The 21,429-nt window shown below is 43.9% G+C and overlaps 1 protein-coding gene across 1 annotated transcript in view; it reads right to left on the bottom strand.

Annotated features, from left to right (window-relative positions):
• KIAA0930 (KIAA0930 ortholog) overlaps nt 1-21,429 on the bottom strand; it is a 645,174-nt gene that overhangs the window by 119,127 nt on the left and 504,618 nt on the right. Inside the window, exon 6 of the mRNA XM_078673838.1 lies at nt 2,427-2,567. Within this exon, the coding sequence (XP_078529964.1) occupies nt 2,427-2,567 (141 nt within the window). The remainder of the gene's footprint in view (nt 1-2,426; nt 2,568-21,429) is intronic.

The following is a 21,429-nucleotide window of genomic DNA, read 5'->3' as shown; positions in this document are numbered from 1 at the left end:
CGGGGACAGCATCTGGAGGAAAGGGGAAGGGAACCCATTTACATGATTAGCAGGATCCACCAGTCTGAAGTCACTTGCAGGCAATTCCCTAGAAAGTGAGAGGTTCAAATCCACACGAGAGACCAGGTGCAATTGAGTAAAATGCTAGAATTCTCTTCTGTGTGTTTGCTCATTGCATTTTAAAAGGTTCAAGCACCTCCAGAAGTGCTTGCAAGACCTGTTAGAGGCTAATGTCAGATGGGACACCTCTATATGTATTAGCAAGTGCCAGAAGATACCAAATGAAAAATTACACGAAGGCTTCACCTTACCCAGCACCAGATCTGAAAACGAATAACCTGCACGGAAGCAGGGTTGAGTTCCAATTCTCTGGTTGCTCTGGTATTCAAAGTAGGGCTAGAGGTTGGAGCATAATGCGATGCCATGATGTTGAATATCTTCCAAAAAGGAGGCTAACTTCTTAGGGTCTAAAAACCATGGTGAAAGATATCTGCAATAACCTTGAGAACTCCTCTATAAAGGCACCGTAGTGGAGAGTCAGGGAGCCAGCTAAACTACACTGTTTCTCCTTAACCCCTTCCACGCTGATGACGAGCTGGGCTCGTCATGAGGTAGCCTCCTGCTACGCTGATGACGAGCCCAGCTCGTCACGTAAAATACGGTTTCGCAAAACTCCGCGTACGAGCGGAATTCCGCCCGCACGCATGCGGTTAAGCGACAGAGGCATAGAGTGTAAGGTTTTATTGGAGCTGTGAAGTTACTTTAGGAGCTACACAACTGGAGTCATTGCGGCTCTCCTTACTTCCAACTGCTGACCAAGTATTCCAGATCTAAACTGGTGCTTGGGTAATTTTTGAAGATGAATAAGGTGCAAGAAGAAACAACCATGTGAAATATAAATATTTAAAAAATGCTGCATGGAGGCAAGTCATGTGGCCCTTCCCAACAGACAGAATACAAATTATATTTGAACAACCTGAAGTACAGAAAACTGAGAAAGTAATGCGACCAGGTTGATGCTAAGGTACTTGCCATGCAAGCATCCCCAGTGACTATATACTCAAATGGATGGGCTAGTCAAAAGAGGCATAATCCACTGACATTCTTGGGAGCACTAAAGAGCCTACTGTTTCGGTTGAATATCTTACAGTTTTAGTTAATGTAATCAAGGAAGATTTTGTTCTGTTATAAAGGAGAAAGTCAGACTGTAAGGAGCACAGTATATTGTAATCCCAAATAAGGTGTGCACTCCAACTATCGAAACCAGAAAATCGATGGCACAGAATATCGGGGACAAAATATCAAAACCAAAATATTGATAGGTAAGTAAGTATAGATTTTCTACACCTATCGCCAAATATATGTACCTTGGAGATATATATTTAGGCAAGATATGCAGATGTGGAGTTCAGAATAGTAAATTTACACACCCCTATGTGCACAGACCACTCAATATATTGTCCCCTGATATGGTGTCCACGATATTCTTTTACGATGATATTCTCGGGGTTGATATTTAGTAGTACAATCCTCGATTAAACTGGGGGTTTCTTTTACAGATCCAGGTCCTTTTCACATGAGCATGTTTGGAGGGGTCGAGACAGAAGCATTAAATTAAAAGGTAAAATCTCCCACATGATGGAAGATAGCTTAAAGAAGTTATGGGGTGCAACGTCTGTACCATCATTGTGCAAAATAAAAAGTCTGTCGAAATGAGATGGATATTTAAGTTGTCTTTAATACAGGCAAAACAAGTCCAAACGATGGCGTAAGGAAAATAATGTTAGCGTGTGTTTTGTACCTTTTTAAACCTGTGTCAATTTTACCTGTGAACCATGTTTACGTCTGAAACACATAAAAAAGTAGTGGGAAAAAAGAAACAATTCATGAGCCATAAGAAACTCGAATCAACAGGAGCACCAACCAGTAACATTTCCAAGAAATACTGAACCGATAGGCCATATTCAGGTGCATGGCATATGCAGAGTCTCTAATGGAGTTACGCATAATATGCCATATCTCAGTGCACTGTAAATAAAATTTGACATACAAATGTCCATTTCAGTATCAAAGTAATAGCTGTTCATTATAATGCTACAATCTTTTTGCTTTGTTTATTCTGCATTTTCTGGACAAACAATTTACATTTTCTTCAAAATTTAGTGTTGCCTGTTTTATATTAATTACATAATAATAAAGTCAACTTCAACGTCAAAGGTGTATTTTTACCATTTTATGATGTTGGTCCTAGCATATGGGGCTACAACCTTACACTGCAAGGCTACAGGGAAATTGTATACTTCATATGGTAAGAAAAGAATAAGAGCTGTTTTCTAAATATATGCCTTGACCATACCAGAGCTAAAGCTTACAAAACAAACAGTCATATGAAATTGTTCACGAAGTGCAATGCATCAAATACCCACCCGGTTGTCATACACCTTCTTGAGAGCTTCGTAGCGGATGGACCCCTGAAAGATCACCCCCTGGAAAGTGTTGCTTTTATCACTAGCCACCAGCTCAACACAGACCATCTCACCTTCGCCAACAGTCATGTCGCTAAATACCTGCAATCAACATGGTTAAAACCAAAGGGTCAAAAACAAAATGTAAGCTGGCAATTCAGTTTGTCAGAGATACCACTGTAGGACCACAATACACATGGTAAACATTATGCATTTTTTAAATGTTATAATCAGCTATTTATTACTTTTGTACAGAAAGGACAGTGGGCATCGTGGATGACAACGGATGTCACAGAACATGTGATGAGTGATGTAATATGTGAACACAAAAATTGTATTGGGAGGCACCCTTTAAGAAAAAAAGGGAATGGGTCGATAATCGGTGAATAACAAAGGGATCCCTTTTTCTGGTTTTAATAAATGTAAATGTACATGGATTTGTATAGCGCAAATCACCACTGGTTTCTAAGCGCTTGCTTAGGGAACCCGTCCTGGTATTCCCCTGTGAGATACCCCGGCAGGGTATCCGCAAGGTGAAAGCCAGGCATCCCGCAGCGAGGGGCCGTTGTGGAGATTAAGCAATCTATTGCCCAGAGTCGCAGAGTGTGAACCCATGAATCGATTAGGCACCGGAGCGAGAATTGTCGAGTCCAAGGACATTTTAGGACTCAAGACCCTGCCGAGCCGGGAATTGAACCCTGGTCTGACCTCTGCTTCCAGGTCTGCCTCCTCTAACCAGTGAGCCACACTTCTCCAGTAGCTGGGACTAAAGATATAGTCCCCCTACTCAACCTGGTTTTATGGTAATTGTGTCAGGAGAATGAATGTTAGGAGTGTTGACCCACAGAATAACAAATTTACAATTCTACCAAGGTTGGAACAATGTATAAACAATTCTATGGCAACCAATTGTGATACAATTTCAACAAAGAATGAAAGAATGAAAATAGAGGAAGGTTTTGCACTTTATGCAATTTATTATAAAAAAGGTTTTTTTTGTTCTGCTTGTATTTTCACAGTGTAGTTAAAATCAAGTTTACATACAATTTATTCAAACATCGCTGTCCCAGTCCTGAGGCGAAAAGCCGGGAGCTGGAGGTACGAAGACCCTGATGAAATCTTTTTAAAAAACCACTGCTTTTAAAACTTCTGTTACATTGTGTGGTGTCACTTATTTTACCTCTGTGTTAAAAGCGCCACTACCTGATATCTTCTGCAGCGCACAGACGATCTTGTCTCTGCTCGCGCTTGGCTTTTCTCGAGCGGCCGCCATCAGCACAGGCGTGCGCGCCGGCAACGCCCCTTACAGGCCACGCCCCCCTACAGGCCACGCCCCCTTTTTACTCTGCCTATTTAAGCGCTGAACTGCTAGCGCTGGGCTGATTGCTGTCCCAGTCCTGAGGCGAAAAGCCGGGAGCTGGAGGTACGAAGACCCTGATGAAATCTTTTTAAAAAACCACTGCTTTTAAAACTTCTGTTACATTGTGTGGTGTCACTTATTTTACCTCTGTGTGTTAAAAGCGCCACTACCTGATATCTTCTGCAGCGCACAGACGATCTTGTCTCTGCTCGCGCTTGGCTTTTCTCGAGCGGCCGCCATCAGCACAGGCGTGCGCGCCGGCAACGCCCCTTACAGGCCACACCCCCTACTGTTATATAAATGTGCATGCACAGGAAGCGCAGCGGACGAGCGCAGCGGGAGCGCCGTTTGCGCGCCGAAGGCGCGCCTAAGGCAAGCCCGTCTGTGCCCGTCCGCGACTGTCCGGGACTAGGGGCGCGTTATTCTGCCCCGCTCACCACCTATACCGCGGACCAACTGCACAAGCTCCGGGGACCCTGGCCTATCGCTACCTCTACCTGTGCACGCATCCTCTCCCTTGGTCTTTCTCCTGCCGCTCTCTCTCACATTCCCTTTCCCACAGTTGACCCCTCTCTTTCGTCCAGTAGCATCACTCCTCCCACTACCCCTAAATCCCTCACGGTGTTCTATCTCAACACTCGATCAGCAGTCGCCCATGCACACGAACTCTCAGTCCTGCTCGATCTCCATGCCCCTGATCTTCTTTTCCTAACGGAGACCTGGTTTAGCGACGACTCCCTCCCCGCCCTATTAGCCACCTTACCGGCCTCCTACTACGCCCTTCGGGCTGATCGCCCTCCTGGCAGGGCTGGAGGCGGCGTGGCGGTCATCGCACGCACCGATCTCCCCTTTCAAATTCTGCCCCTGCCTGATATCGCGACCACTGAATACTTGGTTATTCGTACTACCTCCATTGTGCCTCCCCTGACCTGCTTTCTCACCTACCGTCCTCCTCAATCCCCTTTACAGTTCCTTTCTGACTTCTTGGACGTCCTGGCTACCATTACAGTCAACAACTCTTCTATCCTAATCCTAGGCGACTTCAACTTCTGGCCTTCCGACCCAGCTGAATGTTCGTCCTCTAAGGAATTCTCTGAAACCCTCCAATCCCTCAATTTCACTTCTCATGTTCACTCCCCCACCCACATCAAGGGTCACACGCTTGACCAGATCTGGTCCCTAAACTGTCCCGTGGAATCCCTCTCTATTTCACCTTGCACCTGGTCCGACCACCACCTCATCTCCTTTTCCTTACCCATTCACCCCCCAGCCAAACCCCCCCGCCCCAAAAACATCTGGGTTCGAGCATGGGGCCGTGTCAACCCGGAAGACCTCTCCTCCCTTCTTATCACTTCCCTCCCCTCCCTGCAGGGCCTCTCTACTCTTTCCCAGGTTGAGGCCATAGATCAGTGGCTCTCCGCTGGCAGTGACTCTGTTGCCCCGCTCAAACGTATTACTTCCAAGCGCGACAAGGATGCCAACCGGTGGTTCAACGCAGAGCTTAAAGCCACCAAACTTACTGTACGCCGCGCGGAGCGGGCTTGGAGGAGAAGTTATTGCCCCACTTTAAGACTGGAGTATATTCACATCCTTGCCCAGTACAAAAAAGACATCTTGGCGGCCAAAACCGCCTACTTCTCCTCCAAAATCCTTGCGGCTGAAAATCAGCCTAAGGAGATTTTCACGATTGTCCAGAACCTGGCGTTCTCTGATAGAACAACTTTGAAGCCCGCCCCCTCTGAGGAACTCTGCCACTCCCTCAACAACTATTTCATCCATAAAATCTCTACTATCAAAGCCAATATTCCGCCCCCCTCACCCGCCTTTGTTGACCCCCAATGCCCCCCTCCCAAGGGACTACTCACTGCCCTCCCCCCCATATCCAAGGAAGCCCTGTCTTCCTTGGTACCTTTGGTTAAATCTGGCTCTCCACTCGACCCCTGTCCTGCTCACATTCTCCGTCACATCTTTGTTTCCTGCCCGGATCCTCCCCTTCACCTCCTCAACAGTTCTCTGGCTAAAGGTGTGGTCCCCTCCCCCTTGAAGTCTGCGGTTATTGTGCCGATTTTAAAAAAACCTGGGGCAGACCCCTCTGTCCCTGCCAATTTCCGCCCCATCTCCCTTTTACCCTTCCTGGCAAAGGTGCTCGAGCGCCATGTCACCGGCGCTTTGAGCTCCTTTGTAGAGACTCACGGAGCTCTTGCTCCCCGCCAGGCCGGCTTCCGCCCCGCACACTCTACAGAGTCCGTTGTTATTTCGGTCTTGGACAACCTCAGGGAGGGTATGGATACCAACCGACGCCAGGCCCTTGTGCTCCTCGATCTCTCAGCCGCCTTTGACACGGTGGATCATACCATCTTGCTCTCCCGTGTCAGGGCGGCCGGGATCGGAGGGACGGCCTTGGTCTGGCTATCATCCTTCCTGAGCGACCGCACCCAGGCCGTTCGCCTGGGTGATTTCACAGCGGACGTCCGAAAAGTTCAGTGCGGGGTTCCCCAAGGCTCCTCCCTTTCCCCCCTCTTGTTCAATCTCTATATTGCCCCTCTTATCTTTTCTCTTCAACAAATGGAGGTCACCGTATTTAATTATGCGGATGACCTCCAGCTGGTCTTTAACCTCTCCTCTTCTCCCTCTTCTGTCCTTAATTTTCAATCTGTCATGCTCCACATCCGGGACTGGATGAACCACAATCACCTTAAACTCAACCCCGATAAGACCGAGCTGGTGTTGACGGGTGGTTCATCCAGCCCCTGGTCCCCTCTCTTCTGGCCCCCTTCTCTTGGCCCTTCTCCAGAACCCTCTACCTCTGTTAAAACCCTCGGCATAAAGCTCAACTCTCAACTCACTCTTCACTCCCAGGTCAGCTCTGTGGTATCTTCCTCTTTCCTCTCACTGCGTACTATACGCAGGGTGTCCCGTTTCTTCACCTTCTCTGCTCTCAAACTCATCACCTTAGCCATGGTGGTGTCCCGCCTGGACTATGGCAACGCCCTATATGCAGGTATCCCTGCATATAGTTTACGGCGTTTGCAGCAGATACAAAACCAGGCGGCCCGCCTGGTTTTCAATCTTCCCAAATTTCACCGTTCTTCCCCTCTCTTGAAATCCCTGCACTGGCTCCCTGTGCGAGCCCGAATTCAATTCAAGCTCGCCTCCGTCACCTTCTTGGCCCGACTGGACCTGGCTCCAGCATTTATCTCCTCAGAGATCACCCCCTATGTACCCACCAGGGAACTCCGCTCGTCCTCCCAGTCCCTCCTCACTGTCCCACGCTACCGGACAAAGAAGTGGGGAGGCTCGAAATTTGCTACCCTTGCCCCGATCCTCTGGAATTCCCTTCCCTTGGATCTGCGATCCATCGCCCTGTACCCACAATTTCGCAAACATCTCAAAGCCCATTTGTTCACAAAATCCTTTGATTAAATCCCCAGCAGTCTCCCCCGTTTTTAGCCCTGGATCTGGTTAGCAGTAGCGCCAAGAAACCGCAGGTGTACGAGCGCTTTACAAGTATTTTAAAACTCAAACTCAAACTCAAACATCACATTACATATTATTTCAAAGCACAGTTGTTAAAAAAACATAATTAATAAAACAAGAAAAACTGTTGACGCGGCGTTTCGGTGAAAACGTTGGTCACCTTCTTCAGGACATTGCTTTCTTATATAAAAACAATCTGATTTGAAAAAATATAAAAAGATTTATTACAATATTGTACTAGTTTTAGGGACAAAACCTTCATATCACAATTCTTTGTTGGCCATATGTTGGCATGGAAAGTATGTTTTTCTAATACATCAATTCTATTAGAATTCATAACTAAGAAGAAGAAACCGAGTGTGACTTTATAAACATTACAGATCATGACAATGCATCTCCTAACATTTGTTATTCTATGGACTCCTGTTTTTGACACATTGATTTTTGAAAGAAGAAACTTAGTTTTAACCTCTAAAGTATATCCCAGCCACTACATTGTCCTTACTTTATGGATATACTCCAAGTTGCAGCTTTAGTATGAAAGAATCGTACTGGAAAATTGCTTGTGTATACCAATTATTCCGTGGTGCTATAACAAAAATTAAGATTGAACAATATTATTGATGTTCAATGGTACATCTGCCACTAGATTTACTATCGGTCGTTTATATACCTTATTTAGACTGACTCTTTGGTGCGTCCGTCTGTCCCCACAGTTTTTTCAATTTAGTTTCTGTGGGTTTGGAGGTCAAATATTGTGCCTTACTGTTAAGAGAAAGTTTTTCTACCTTCAGTTTTGCAAATACATTTTTTTATTTATTATACTGTGAGTTAATGATTTTTCAAGTACTAACCTTAGTTAAGGCATCTTTCAATGAATTTATGAAGTTCTGTTTATAGTCTCTACCCGGTTGATGGACTGGGATGGTGTCTGTTCCTCAAGTATGGAGTTTCTAGTCAGTTCTAGATAACTGGACAGACAAGTGAGATTATTATTAGTTTGTTGTTGTTCTAGGTGAGCAGGGCTCTCTATGCAAGGGTGCAGATCTTACCTCGGGTGCTATGTCTTATCGTTTTCCAGAATCTTGGGCGGACGGTCATTGTGTCATTGGAATAAATACTGAAAGGACACAATTTACTAATATCATTATGAGTTATCCTTTTTATTTTTATTTAGTTATACTGATGTAAGGATAATTGTATATTGTATGTTACCTTAGTTGCATTGATGTCAGTCTTCTTATTTATAGATTTACAACATCCAATGCTTGCCTGATTTTAAAATTTCAGGATTGCTGAAAAAGTGGAAAAACAAGAAGGTTTTGTCTAATTTTAACTAGAAAGTATTTTTGTTAGCTATTAATTAGGTTTCCTACTCTACTAAACTTACTTGTATTTTCCAGTATTCCTTTCCACGACCGTCCTCCGTCAAGGGTCTACTGCAACTGAGTTTGATGTCCTGTTTAATGGCCCTTTTATATATGTTGTAATTGGATAATTGGTTCTTTAATTGGTACTACTTTACACTCGTTATTATCGGTGTGGTGCTTAGTCGTGTTTATATGTCGGCCATCTTGGAGTAGGTTTATCCCCAAGATGCCTCTGCCAATTCTATTCGAGTATCTTTTTATTTGAGGAGTTTCTCCCTATTTTGGTGTTCTATATTATAATTCCTTATCGGAAAAGCCGCGCAGCGGCATTTTCTCCGTTACTATCAAAAAATCACAACAAACCCGCATTGCTTAGTTCGTGGGTTCGCTTATTTTGCTAGTTTCTAAAGTGTCGGCAATCTTGGAATGGATTTATCCCCGACGTGCTTATACCAATTTCTAGTCGAGTATCTTTTCGTTCAGGGAATTTCTCCCTATTTTTATATTATATGTGGTTCTCCCTATGCTGCAACACCACAAAGCGGCATTTCCTCGTTTTTTGAAAATCCACATAGACACGCCTTGTTTGGTTCGGGGCTCTCTTATTTTACTCATTGCTAACTGATGGTGTTTTCAAAAGCAGTGTGCACATCATCTTATTATTAACAATTGTGCTCCCTGTGTAGGTTGTGTTTCTATTAGCGCATTGTGGTATCACTTATTACTATGACGCGAACCGTGGGTAAAGTCCTTTCTTTTTTAATCGCCATGTTTGTTATGTTTCTATTTGCGCTTATGGTCCCACTTGTTGTGAGAACACAGGGTGCGAGTAAAGTCCTGTCTTTTTTGATCGCCATATTGGAAGATCCAAAGAAATATTTTTTGGGAATAATTTATACGATAGATTCGTATGTTGGTACTGAATTCAAAAACACAGGAGGTTCAGTTTATTAATTTAAAAATACTCCTGTTATAATCTCCTTTATTGACTTTACATATTTTGTGTTTTCTGATCAGGTTTAAACTATCTGTGGGGCTTGAATTACCACTTGAATTCCCTACTTGTTCTTGATTCTGCTATGTTTGGGAAGTTAGAGGATCATCTCCCATTCTTCTCGATTATTTAAACCATTTTTAAATGTTTGGAATTTGGACATGTAATACTGTTCCCTCTTTTTTCGTTTAGTATTTAGGTCACCTCCTCTATTGTTAAGTCTCACAGCTTCTAAAATACACCATCTGATGTCATCCTCTTTGTGTCTATTTGCTATCCAGTGATCTACTAACGGTGCATTGGGGCGTTTAGTTCGGATGGCAGATCCATGTTCATTCAGCCTCAGCCGTATTTCTCTTGAGGTCTCGCCTATATATGCTTTCTTACAGGGACATTTAATCATGTAAATTACATTTTGAGTTTTGCAATTTACTAGACTCTGTAATATGTGAACACATAAGCAGTCTATGGTGCGGGCGCAAAGTTATAGTTAGGGTAGTAAACTATAACTGATGCATATCACCACATTTTGAGCATTATTTTAGTTTAAAACGAAACGTTACGTTTGAACTGACATAACTATAAGGTCACTTTAACGTTTGTTTGGATCATTCTCTCCCTTCCCGTGCCGCATTTGTCCCCGGGGACCCCAGGGCTTTAAGCACAAAATAAGAGGAGGGGGGCCATGTAGTCCCATGTAGTCCCAGTCTTTAAAAAGGTCCTGGAGACCCAATTCCTCAGGGCAGGTGTTTTACCAAAACAGAAAGGGGCCACATGGCCCCCGTCCCTGAGCCTTTATTGGCCCCATGAACTACATCCCCCATAGCAGGCTCACATGCTGTGTCCCAGGGAGCCCACCCCGAACCACAGCCAGTTTTCCTGCCTGCACAGGCATGGGCAGGAAAACGTATGTTTGCTCCCGCCTGGCAGGAACATTTTTGAAATTCCAGCCAAAATGGAGCAAACAGAAAGTCTGCCACCAGCGGGCAGGAGCTTTTGAAAATGCACCCACCAGCTGGGAGCAGACTTTGGATCTGTTTCCCTGCCCGCACTGATGTGGACAGGGAAACAGATCAAGATATTTCTCCCGCCTGGAGGAAGCAGCATAAATAACAGCTCCATGTGGGCGGGAGCAATGCAGCGCCCGCACCATGTGGGGAACCAACTGGGGCCGCAGAGGCCCTGGGCTACTCCTGTGGCCCCCAATGTTATAAATGGTGGATTTCTTAGTTTGGCACCAGGGCACCCACCTATACGAAAGACCCCGGGTCCAGAATAGGATTGGGAAAGAGCGGCACGCAGCCCCCACCCCTTAACAAAATAAAATCAAATAAAATGGCACTGAGGGATGGGTTCCCCAGGACCTAATGAGGCTTGGGGAGGGGCACACAGCTCCTCTACCATTTGTATTGGTTTGGCCCATGGGGATGGGATCCGCAGATCCTAATAAAGTTCGGACAAGAGCCGAGCGGCCTTTCTCTCCTTTTTTATTATTTTGAGCATCGGGGTTGAAGTCCTCGAGGCCTAATATGGCTTGAGGCGGGGAGGTGCCCCCCCCATAATGTTTGGCCACAGGGGAGGAGGTTCCTGCGACCTATATATGCTCGGTGGGGGCTGTGCTTTCCGTCCCCATAATATATATGTTTTGACCCCAAGGGATGGGGTCTCCGGGGCCGAAATGCCAACCCTACGCTAAGGACGGCAATGTCTGTGCGTGGTGTGGGGTTGACAGCCTGCTGGGGGTTTGGCTACAAGGCCTCGGGGCAGGCCAAACCCTGCAACCAATCGCCAATCTGTAAATAGCCAAAAGCTGTGCGCAGCATGGGAGGATGCCTGCCTGTGGGGAGTTGGACCATTATTAACAATGGGGTTTCCCAGTGAAGCACAGAACCTGGGGATTAATACAGTAAGTGAACAATGGTTCTGCTACTTTCAATCATACAAAGACAAAGTTTTACTTCCAAATCAAAGCCCTTATATTGGCCAGTTCATTGAATGATGAATATTAATCAATCAAAAAAGAAATCAATCAAAAAAGAGAGTTCTCCCAAATCTTTCTGAAAAATTATTATTATTTCTATTAGTGTATCCACACATGTAGTATAAACACCATATACTTGAAAACATAAATAAATCACACTACATAACAAACATAGGTAAATGTGAACATTACATAAATATGCACATCACAACACATTACAAAAAATACATATATAAATTATACTTATACAACATATAATTTATCGAGAGACAAGCCCTATTCACAAATGTAAGTACTGCATAGATGCTGGCGTGCGTAATGGCGGTGACTATCTGAAAGCTTGAGGTGGCATTGTCAGCGCACCCGACTGGCCTGACTAGCGCGCTTAATTGGTTGCACACATTTTTATGTAGCCCTGATGAAGAACCCAGTTTGACTTATCAAGCTTACGCAACACACAGAGGGTTCGAAACATCGACGTGTTTCCAAAAACGTCCCAATCAATGTCCAAAGAGTGATTGTATAATTACATTTTGATGCTTTGACATATGAATTACATTTGTGAATAGGGCGTGTCTCTCGATAAATTATATGTTGTATAAGTATAATTTATATATGTATATTTGGGCGAACTCTCTTTTTTGATTGATTTCTTTTGTGGGGAGTTGGAAGCAGGGTCTGGCTGTAAGCCAGGCCCTGTGGCCAAATTCATGTTGTGCATGATGAAAGGCTGTGCGCAGAGTGGGGCTGACAGCCTGTGGTGGGGTTGGCTGTGGCCAGGCCCTATTGCCAACCCACTGCTGTGCACGGCCAAAGGCTGTGCACAGCTTGGGGTTGGCAGCCTGTGGCAGGGTTCCCAGATGGCCCGGCCGCAGGCCAAGGCTTGTGGACAACCCCAGGCCACGCACAGCCACAGGCCATGTGTGGCGGGGGCTGGGCTTAAAATATTACTTTGCTTTAAAAAAAGTTATAAATTCACACAAAAAACAAAGTTTAAATTAACATTACAGTTAGGTGGATAAAAAGATATGTTTTTGCTTTTTAAAAAAAATTAGAAATTCAATAAACAAACCAAAGGTTAAAGTGACGTTATACTTAGGTGAATATGCCAGTGAACACATTAAAGATTAAAACTAAAAAAACACAGACATTTACCAGTTATTGTTAGCAGAGCTAACTATTACTTGCACAGCTGCCATGAACTGCTTATAACCTCACATATTACACTACTCATGACATGTTCTATTACATAATTTATGACGTCACTGATGGCATCATCCAAGTTGTTTTTGAACACATTACTCTATGAACTGGTATGACAATAGAATATGGAAAGTAAGTACAAAATAGCTCGGAATAATATAAAGCATCATTAATACTATCTCAGACAGAATTCCCTTAGGTATTGCAAGCATATGTTATGTGTAACATAGACACTATATCATACACTTCACAGGTAGCCTATTTCACATTAACAATCAATCACAGATATATGGGAAACCCTCATTGCACACAGTGTTCAATGTGTATGCAATTTTTCAGAGAAAGTCAGGTTCCTCAAGATACTCAACATCTGTTCCAAAATGAATGCCCTACTGCAGACAGCCTGTATCTGTATCAATCCCCTCACAGTCACCAAACCTACATTGAGAAATGTATTTGATACGAGCAGAAAAGTGGGTACTGTAAACAGTGTTTACTTTATGGAGAGATTACTCAGTACCACACTGTTTGCAGACAGTGAAACTCTCATGAGATATACATCACAGATTAAGGACAGTGTACACTCTAAGACCATTGTGCCTAATAACTCAAGGCTGCTTACAATACTTAGGGCCTTATTACGACTTTGGCGGTCCTCCAGTAGCACCATCACAATGCCAGATGCTGAAGGACCGCAAAGACCGTGGTGTGCCCCCAGCTGGGTTATAATTGTAATGCATGGTGGACAGGCAGTGCAGGGGCGGTGTGATGGCAGTGGTCTGTTAGGTTCATTGGAGCCCCTAACATTTAGATCGCAACTATGAGAGCTCCGACTGCATGTTCCTGCATGGTGTTGCATGCATGCCACACAGTGCAGGAATAGGGGTTACAAATCCTGTGGGGCACACAGATGTCCCCCTGCATGCATCCCCAGGCCAGGAGTGACAGGGGACCCTGTTAGGGTCTTATTAGTTGCCTCTCCGCCACCCTTTTCATGGCGGGCTCACCACCATGAAAGGGGCGGTGGAAAGCCAACACATATTATGCTTGGCAGTGCAGCAGCGGCACCACCAGCATATTGCACCTCCCTGACCACTGCGGGATCCTGAATTCTTGGCGGATGCATTAGGAGCACATGTGTTTTGCAAACACCTTCACCCGTTAACTGGACACAGGGTGTACAAAATTAGGTAGAGAAGTAATATGGTAGTTACCCACTGCTATATAAACTATAAATAATAAACTAGCACACTTATTTGAGATGCCATCAGTGATGTTATTTGAGGTGCCATCAGTGAAGTCATAAATGATATAACTTTGCTAACTATAACTGGTGTCTTTTTTTTGTTCAAATATATATTTATATTTGAAGTTGTTGTGCAACATAAAGGGTCTCAAATCTATTGTGCCCCCCCCCTGTATCTTCTATTGGGTGCTCATCAGTTTGTTTATTTTCAATCAATTTTCATTTTGTAGAGACCACATATCTTCCAAGATTGGTATATCTGACACAGTTAGGTTAATCGGGCCTGATGGGGGAGTAGTTGTTGACAGCTCTAAGCTCCACAGGTCCATCCACTCACACAGTTACAAAATAGATTCCTGTCTTCATACAATCAAGCATTGACAAACTCACTTTTCATCCTACCACACAGCCAATCTTTTAGTATTGCATTATTGTGATTGAACTCGGATCAAGCAAGAGTTAACATGAAATTGTGTGTCTGCTCATCTAATACCCGGGCTCATCAACACTTCTGCAGACCTTTGAGAGAATTAGTGAGAGGATGAAAATGCACAAGAAATCCACGAGGTTCAAAATATGTTTCATTCTAAACATATTTGAGGAGGGCATTGGCTGTCTACAGTCTTATGATACTTGAAAAGAAGTGATGGATTCTGGAACTGTTGCTGCATTATGTAGAACAGCATGGTGAAATCTAGTGTAGACAGTATTTTTCTCAAACAGTAGTGGTAAACTTACTCCCCTCACAACACAAAAAAGGCTGACACTTCTTGACTAATTCAACATGCTGCCACCACTGCCAGCCTTCCCCACCTCAGGAAGATAAAAATAGTTGCTTCTCCAAATGAGGCTACACTTTGGGTGCCCTTCTAGACCACAGGATCTCAAGCCACTTTAAGTAGTGTGTCTGCTACAAACATACACGTTTAGTGTGTGCGCGTGCAGCAGAAATTAAAAACTTGAAGAAACTTAATGCAAAAGAGAACTCTGGGCAGGGGTGGACACTTGCTATCTAAGTAGGTGGACATTCCTGACCCATTACACTTCAGGGCTTTGAGGCACATCGCAAACGGAGGCTAGCTCAGTACAGAAAACCTGTGCAAAAAGTCCTAATAAATTTATTCTATTTTCAATGAAAACATAATTTTCCTCTCGGCAAGCAACCACCTCTTCTGTAATATCATGTCTTATTTAGAGTTTGGCAGATAGGATATTCTGTCACAAACGTGACAGGGATGGAGTATACCATCTGCCATACTAAAAACGCATTACATGCTATGGGACTAGCAATACTCCGGATGAGATCATTTTAAATCAGGGCCATAATGTCTAGATTAATTTGAAACTACTTCAGGAACAGTCACAGGGCTGCACTACAAGCCCTCAAAACCACACACGCCTCATGTATTTTTTTATTTAAATCAGTATACATTCTTTTGTTTACAATGAATACAAAAATAATTGATACTTCTGCCCATTAAACTCATACATATTTTGGTTTTTAATATGTTGGTGGGTTTTGTCTCTGGGGGATTAGTACATGGGGGCAGAATTGAGTAAAAGACTGAAGTCTGGGTTTATCATATCTAGTGTAGTCAGTCGGGGACGAACCACATGGTTACCTTCTTCTCATCATCAACTCCCCAAAGAAAAAAAAACTTAGAACCAGTCGAACACTGCCATTATCATGAAGCATCCAAAAATATCGAACAACTACTTTCAAACACTTTCCCTGTTCACCTGCATTCTCACAAGTGTAACTTCGTTTAAAGAGCTAATTAGTTTCATAATGACCTTACTATATCTTTAGATGTACAGGTCCTACTGAGATGAATTTAAATCACATCAAACATTAGGTGAAACAAATAATTACTTCTGGAGACGTGGTTTCCATAAGGGCTGAATGGAAGATGTAAAAGGGTTGCAAGACACCAAAGAAAGGAAGGGGCAAGGCAACTGAAGAAAGGTCTGCCTACCACTAAGAAAGCACACACCTTTTCTTAAAAGTTTAAAGTTTGGTGGTTAGTGAATGAGCAGATGGTAGCCTGATTCCGTGTCTCCGCACAGACTGAAACAAATCGGCACACATGGATGCTAAAATTAGGTCTTGATATCTACAATGGAGGGGTACTATGCCCTGAAACCAGTTCCCTAGCCAAGGACAGCACAAGATGGTACAAGCAACTGGCGAACATTAATGGAGATAACTTTTGGCCACAACTTACAAGGCATGGGCCTCTTGTGGCTAAATTCTACATCCAACTGATGGGAAAGTAAAGCCAACCTTCTGGGTCTGCAGAACTGTAGGTGAGCAATTAACATGTGGCAGATACAGCCAACTGCATGGAAATACAAGATGGCACCCACAACTAGCACACACTAACAGAGATAACCTTTTCCGGTGTCACAAGCTGATTTGGTATGCTGGTCCAGGTGTGAATCACTTGACCCGCTTCTTGGTGACACAGGCAACATCCATAGTCCAATGGCTGACTATTGGGTTTAAATTCAATTAAATGAGAAGCAACACTTTGGAAAGGTGAGCGCTTAGGGTGAAGGTTCATCATTATCTTTAAGTCTGTAAACATTTGACAAAAGGACACCAAAATTGTGGCACTTAGATGGAAGTTAGCCTGCCACTAATAATGAGTCACGCATGAGTCTGTAATGTACAGTCAATGTAAATGTAAATGTAAATGTAAATGTAAATGTATTTCGATTTATATAGCGCACGTTTCACCCAGGGGTCTCAAGGCGCTTGCTTAGGGAACCCGTCCTGGTATTCCCCTGTGAGAGATACCCCGGCAGGGTATTCACAAGGTGAAAGCCAGGCATCCCGCCGCGAGGGGCCGTAGTGGAGATTAAGCAAGCTATTGCCCAGAGTCGCAGAGTGTGACCCCGTGAGTCGAGTAGGCACCGGAGCGAGAATTGTCGAGTCCGTGGAATTTTTGAGCACGAGACCCGCCGAGGCGGGGAATCGAACCCTGGTCCACGGCTGATCTCAGCTTCCGGGTCTGCCGCCTCTAACCACTGAGCCACACTTCTCCACTTGGAGAAGTCAATGACTTAACGTTATACATAACTGATGAGTGTGAATAAATGTTCTGTCTTTAATTAAAAATGTCAAAAAAATAAATACTTCTCAGTGGCTCACAAGGGTGCTGATTATTCAGATGACAAAAATGGTGATGTTTGGTGACTTTTACTGACAAAGTTGTATGAAACCTAAATTAACAGAACACAATGCTCTAATTGGGCAAAATGGCAAAGAATGGTGACAAGAATTTAGATTTTTACTGAGTCTTAGTAACAAGTGGTAAAAAACCCTAAACAAATCTAACAGAGAACAACAGCTAAAAAAGCTTATGAACGGCCACAGATGACTGAGGGACTTGCTGAACCACTAGCCATAAAGAATATGCCACCGCAACAACACACTCTGTATTCTACTTTGAGTGACCACTTTCCCCATACGTCATTAACCCTACTGAAACTACATTGCTGGATGCTTGATAACATATATGAGAACAGACTAGTCACATCAGAACAACTAGTCATTTTCCATGACTGATGAGGAGAACAGAAGTGAATGTAAAACCTTATGGTCTTTGTGCGAACATTGAAATCCAGCTACGCAGAAACAAAGGTCTTGCAGTAAATTATTAAAAAGGACAAATATTGCTGACCAGTTTTGCAAACTTACTCGAATCACGTTTCTTCTAAGCATGGCTGAATCAAAAAAGAAAGAGATACAGGACAAGAAAGAATTAGAAACTGGACAGAAAAGGTACCTAAATCACAGATCAAAGAGAAAAAAGACACAAACATCAATTGAATACTCCAACGGCTATGCAGAGTGCAAAAAGAAACACAGATCTCCTACATTGGGAAGTGCAAGGTCTCTAGAATAATGTTAGAGACCCAACAGTAAGAATAACAGATGCAGAATCAGGAATACGCATGGTGAAGCATAAGGAAAATGAGATGCAGAAAGAAACTGTCCAACTCACAAAAAGGTAAATACTCTGGAAAAGAAATTCTACTGAAGAAACCAAAGGAGGAAACCTGAGAAATTTGGTCTCACTGAAGATAAAGAAAAAGAGGCACAATCCTGTACATATGTCTTAGAGATCTGGATCCCTAAAGTCGTAGACATAAATTTCAATGATTTCTAAATAGAAAGAGTAAACGTGATTTCATCTAAGAAAGAAGGCTCACTAGGACAATCGGGGCCCTTAAAACTCAAGCCTTTGACATGGTCTCATGCAAAAATGATCCTTGCACAAATGTGAAACCATTACATTGAGAAGGGGTTTAAACTACAATAGCTGAGGAAATAAGTAAGGAAAATTAACTGTCAAATGAAGGTAAGGATTCCTAGCCCTCCTGAAGTCCCTAAGAGGTTATACTAGGATGACACCTGTCCGTTATTTTTACAGACTATCCATTATATAAGCTTGTAATTTGTTGTCCGTTATTGTTTCTTTTACGGATACCACTTGTACGTAATTACAGAACTGCTGTGACATGGCCAATGTTTGTTTATTTGTCACCTGTATGTGCCTGTTGTTGCACTGCTAACCAGGAAAAGGTGAAGCCTTGACAGCATTAGTATAACCAGGTAACACAGGACTTCCTTCGGCACTCTGTCATTCTTTACTTAACAAATGTAGACTTGGCTGCCTTCAAGCGTCAGCCTGTAGCTCAACCTTCAGGCAGCAGGAATGCTTGCCACTGGAGGATTGTGACATAAGACAGTCCTGGAGGGACTGGGCATGTGAGGCCTCTGCGGCGAAAAGGAGGAGGAGGAGGAAGCCGAACTCTGAAGGAGCTAATTCGAGCCTTTTAAAAGTTGCTGCCCCGGAGGTGGGGCAATAACTGCACGAATGGTGAACTGACAAGACCATTATGCATCCCTGAATTAAACTACCTGAGGTCTTATTATTCTAGCTAGCGTAGGGCGTGGCATAACTCATCAGGGAATTACTTTCCAACGTTTTCCCTCACAAGTGGCAGAACATGCGTGTTCACTCCTGTCCTCTCTGAACAGCAGTACATTTGGCAGCTTGGATTAGTAATCACTGACCCTAACTCCACTAGTGACCTTCGTGAAAAATACAGATATAAACCCAAAAATATACAGAAATATTTTAAACCCATACATATATAAATATATATATGAACTAGCAGCCCGTCCCGACGTTGTCCGGGTATACACACGCCCACAACGGAATCCTGTGAACTCTTGTTTTGCAGGATTTTCGCGTCCCCTTTTTGCCGAATGGCCATTGAATGCCGCGCCGATTGCTGTATGGCCACGCCCCCACAACGGAGCCCTGTAAACGCTTGGTTTACCTGATTTCCACCCCCAGCACAATGCACACGCTTGTTTTACCTGATTTCCGCCCCCAGATTTCCGCCCCCAGCACAACGCACACGGCCACAAGGAAGTACTAACACGTAGCGTTGGCCACGCCCCCTCATGCCCACAACGGATCCCTGCAAACGCTTGTTTTACTTGATTTCCACCCCCAGCTTTTACCTGATTTCCGACCCATGATTTCCGCCCCCAGCACAACGCACACGGCCACAAGGAAGTACTAACACGTAGCGAATGCAGCGTCCATCGCTGTATGACCACGCCCCCACCACAACGCGCACGCCCCCAGCACAACACCCCGAGCAGAACACCCACGCCCACAAGGGACTACTTTGCCCCTAAGGTTCTTTTACCTTTCGAATGTATATGGTGGCCAGCTGTATAGCATATGTCCATCTGATGCAACTGTCCTTTCCAATGCTGTATTGGGTGTTGTGATTGGTGCTGTGGTTCCTGAGATTACCCGCCTCAAAGGTTTGGGCTCTCTCTTTATTATATTAGTAAAGAAGACATACAACTCTATACAAACACCTCATGCAAGGTACTTTATACCTTGTTGGTTTAGTCAGACACAATAATTGTGCAAATAAAAATTGCATTCGGGGATTGCCATTTTTCTACTACATTTGACTTTTTTCCATAAACAATGGAGCTCAGCAGGCACAACAGTTGCACTGTTCAGACAGCACAGCTTTTCTCAGCAGGTCTGGCATTTAGTATTTAGCTCAAATGAGTTAGCACAATTATCTCTCAACTCTTATTTTGAACTAGTGCAAAAACAAGCACAAAAGTAACTGCTCGTGTATCTGCACTAATGTCAACCTCTTAATGATGCCCTTGGATGTGGATAGTTACATTGACGCCAAGCCGAATTGGCATACACGTATAGCTGCATGTGCAAAGGCACATGAATTGCCATATGAAAGACCCAGGTGCAAATCCCTGTTTTGCCCTAGTATTTTTAGGCAGCGGAACATCTCATTGGGTGAACATACGACATTCTTCGGATATGTGCCTGATTACTTTTCAGACGCACCTACGTTTTCAGCTTTGCTCACGGAGCATCAGTGCAGATAGCAAGGTGGCTGGAAGATGTTTGCAATTTCTCACAGTGATGCCCAGGGGAGGCACAAAACAGCCTGCTGCATGTACTTGCACAAAGACAACATTCATCAAGAGGATGCTGAATATGGTGCACTGGTGATAGCAAACAGAGCAAACATTTTTGTCTGCAGCAGTGGACTGGTTCAAATCACTTCCCTAGTCCATCATTTTTGCTAGATCTGCATAGGTGAGCCACGTTTTATGATAGAAATGTCTCTAGTTTGATTAAGCTGCACATTCGGGTAAATGTTTAGTATACATTTTCTCTACACACAAACTAAAAACAATGTTGGTAAAGGAAAAAAGGAGGGTTTTCAGTAGGTAGGAAGTTGTGGCGCTCAGCTAAGTTTGCATGTGTGTCAGGACCATTACAAGTAGATATGGTGCTGGCCAGGTAGGGGAGATCCCTGTAACTCCTATATGTGTGTGGGAAATTCCCACAGCAATGTCGTACTACCAAGTCCTGGGCACTCATATAAGATAGTAATTGGAAAATTTCCTTAGATATAAGTCCATATGAAAGATCAATTAAACAAAGTTCGCAGAGGGGTTGTTTCTGGTTTCTTTTCAATTTCTTTGCGTTGTAAAAAAATCAGCATAGAACAACCAGCCGACACGTGTTTCTCAGGGAAAGGTGGACCCCCGTCTCTTCAGGGCTGTGTTGATGGAAGAGAGGCAGCATAAACGAGATGCCGGTGATAATTCCATCTGCTACACCAGAATCAGCCCTGACAAAAATGTTCAAACCAGCTGCCGTTTGCCGGACTCGTGGCAAGAATGGGGCATTTGTGGCATGGCCGTGTTATTGCAGTCCACCCTACACTGAAAACAGTCCCCTAGTCTGCAGGC

This window comes from Lissotriton helveticus, chromosome 1_1 (genome assembly GCF_964261635.1).
Source record: "Lissotriton helveticus chromosome 1_1, aLisHel1.1, whole genome shotgun sequence".
NCBI lineage: Eukaryota > Metazoa > Chordata > Amphibia > Caudata > Salamandridae > Lissotriton > Lissotriton helveticus.
Note: the sequence above shows the minus strand (reverse complement) of the source record. Positions and strands in the feature narration are given on the sequence as shown.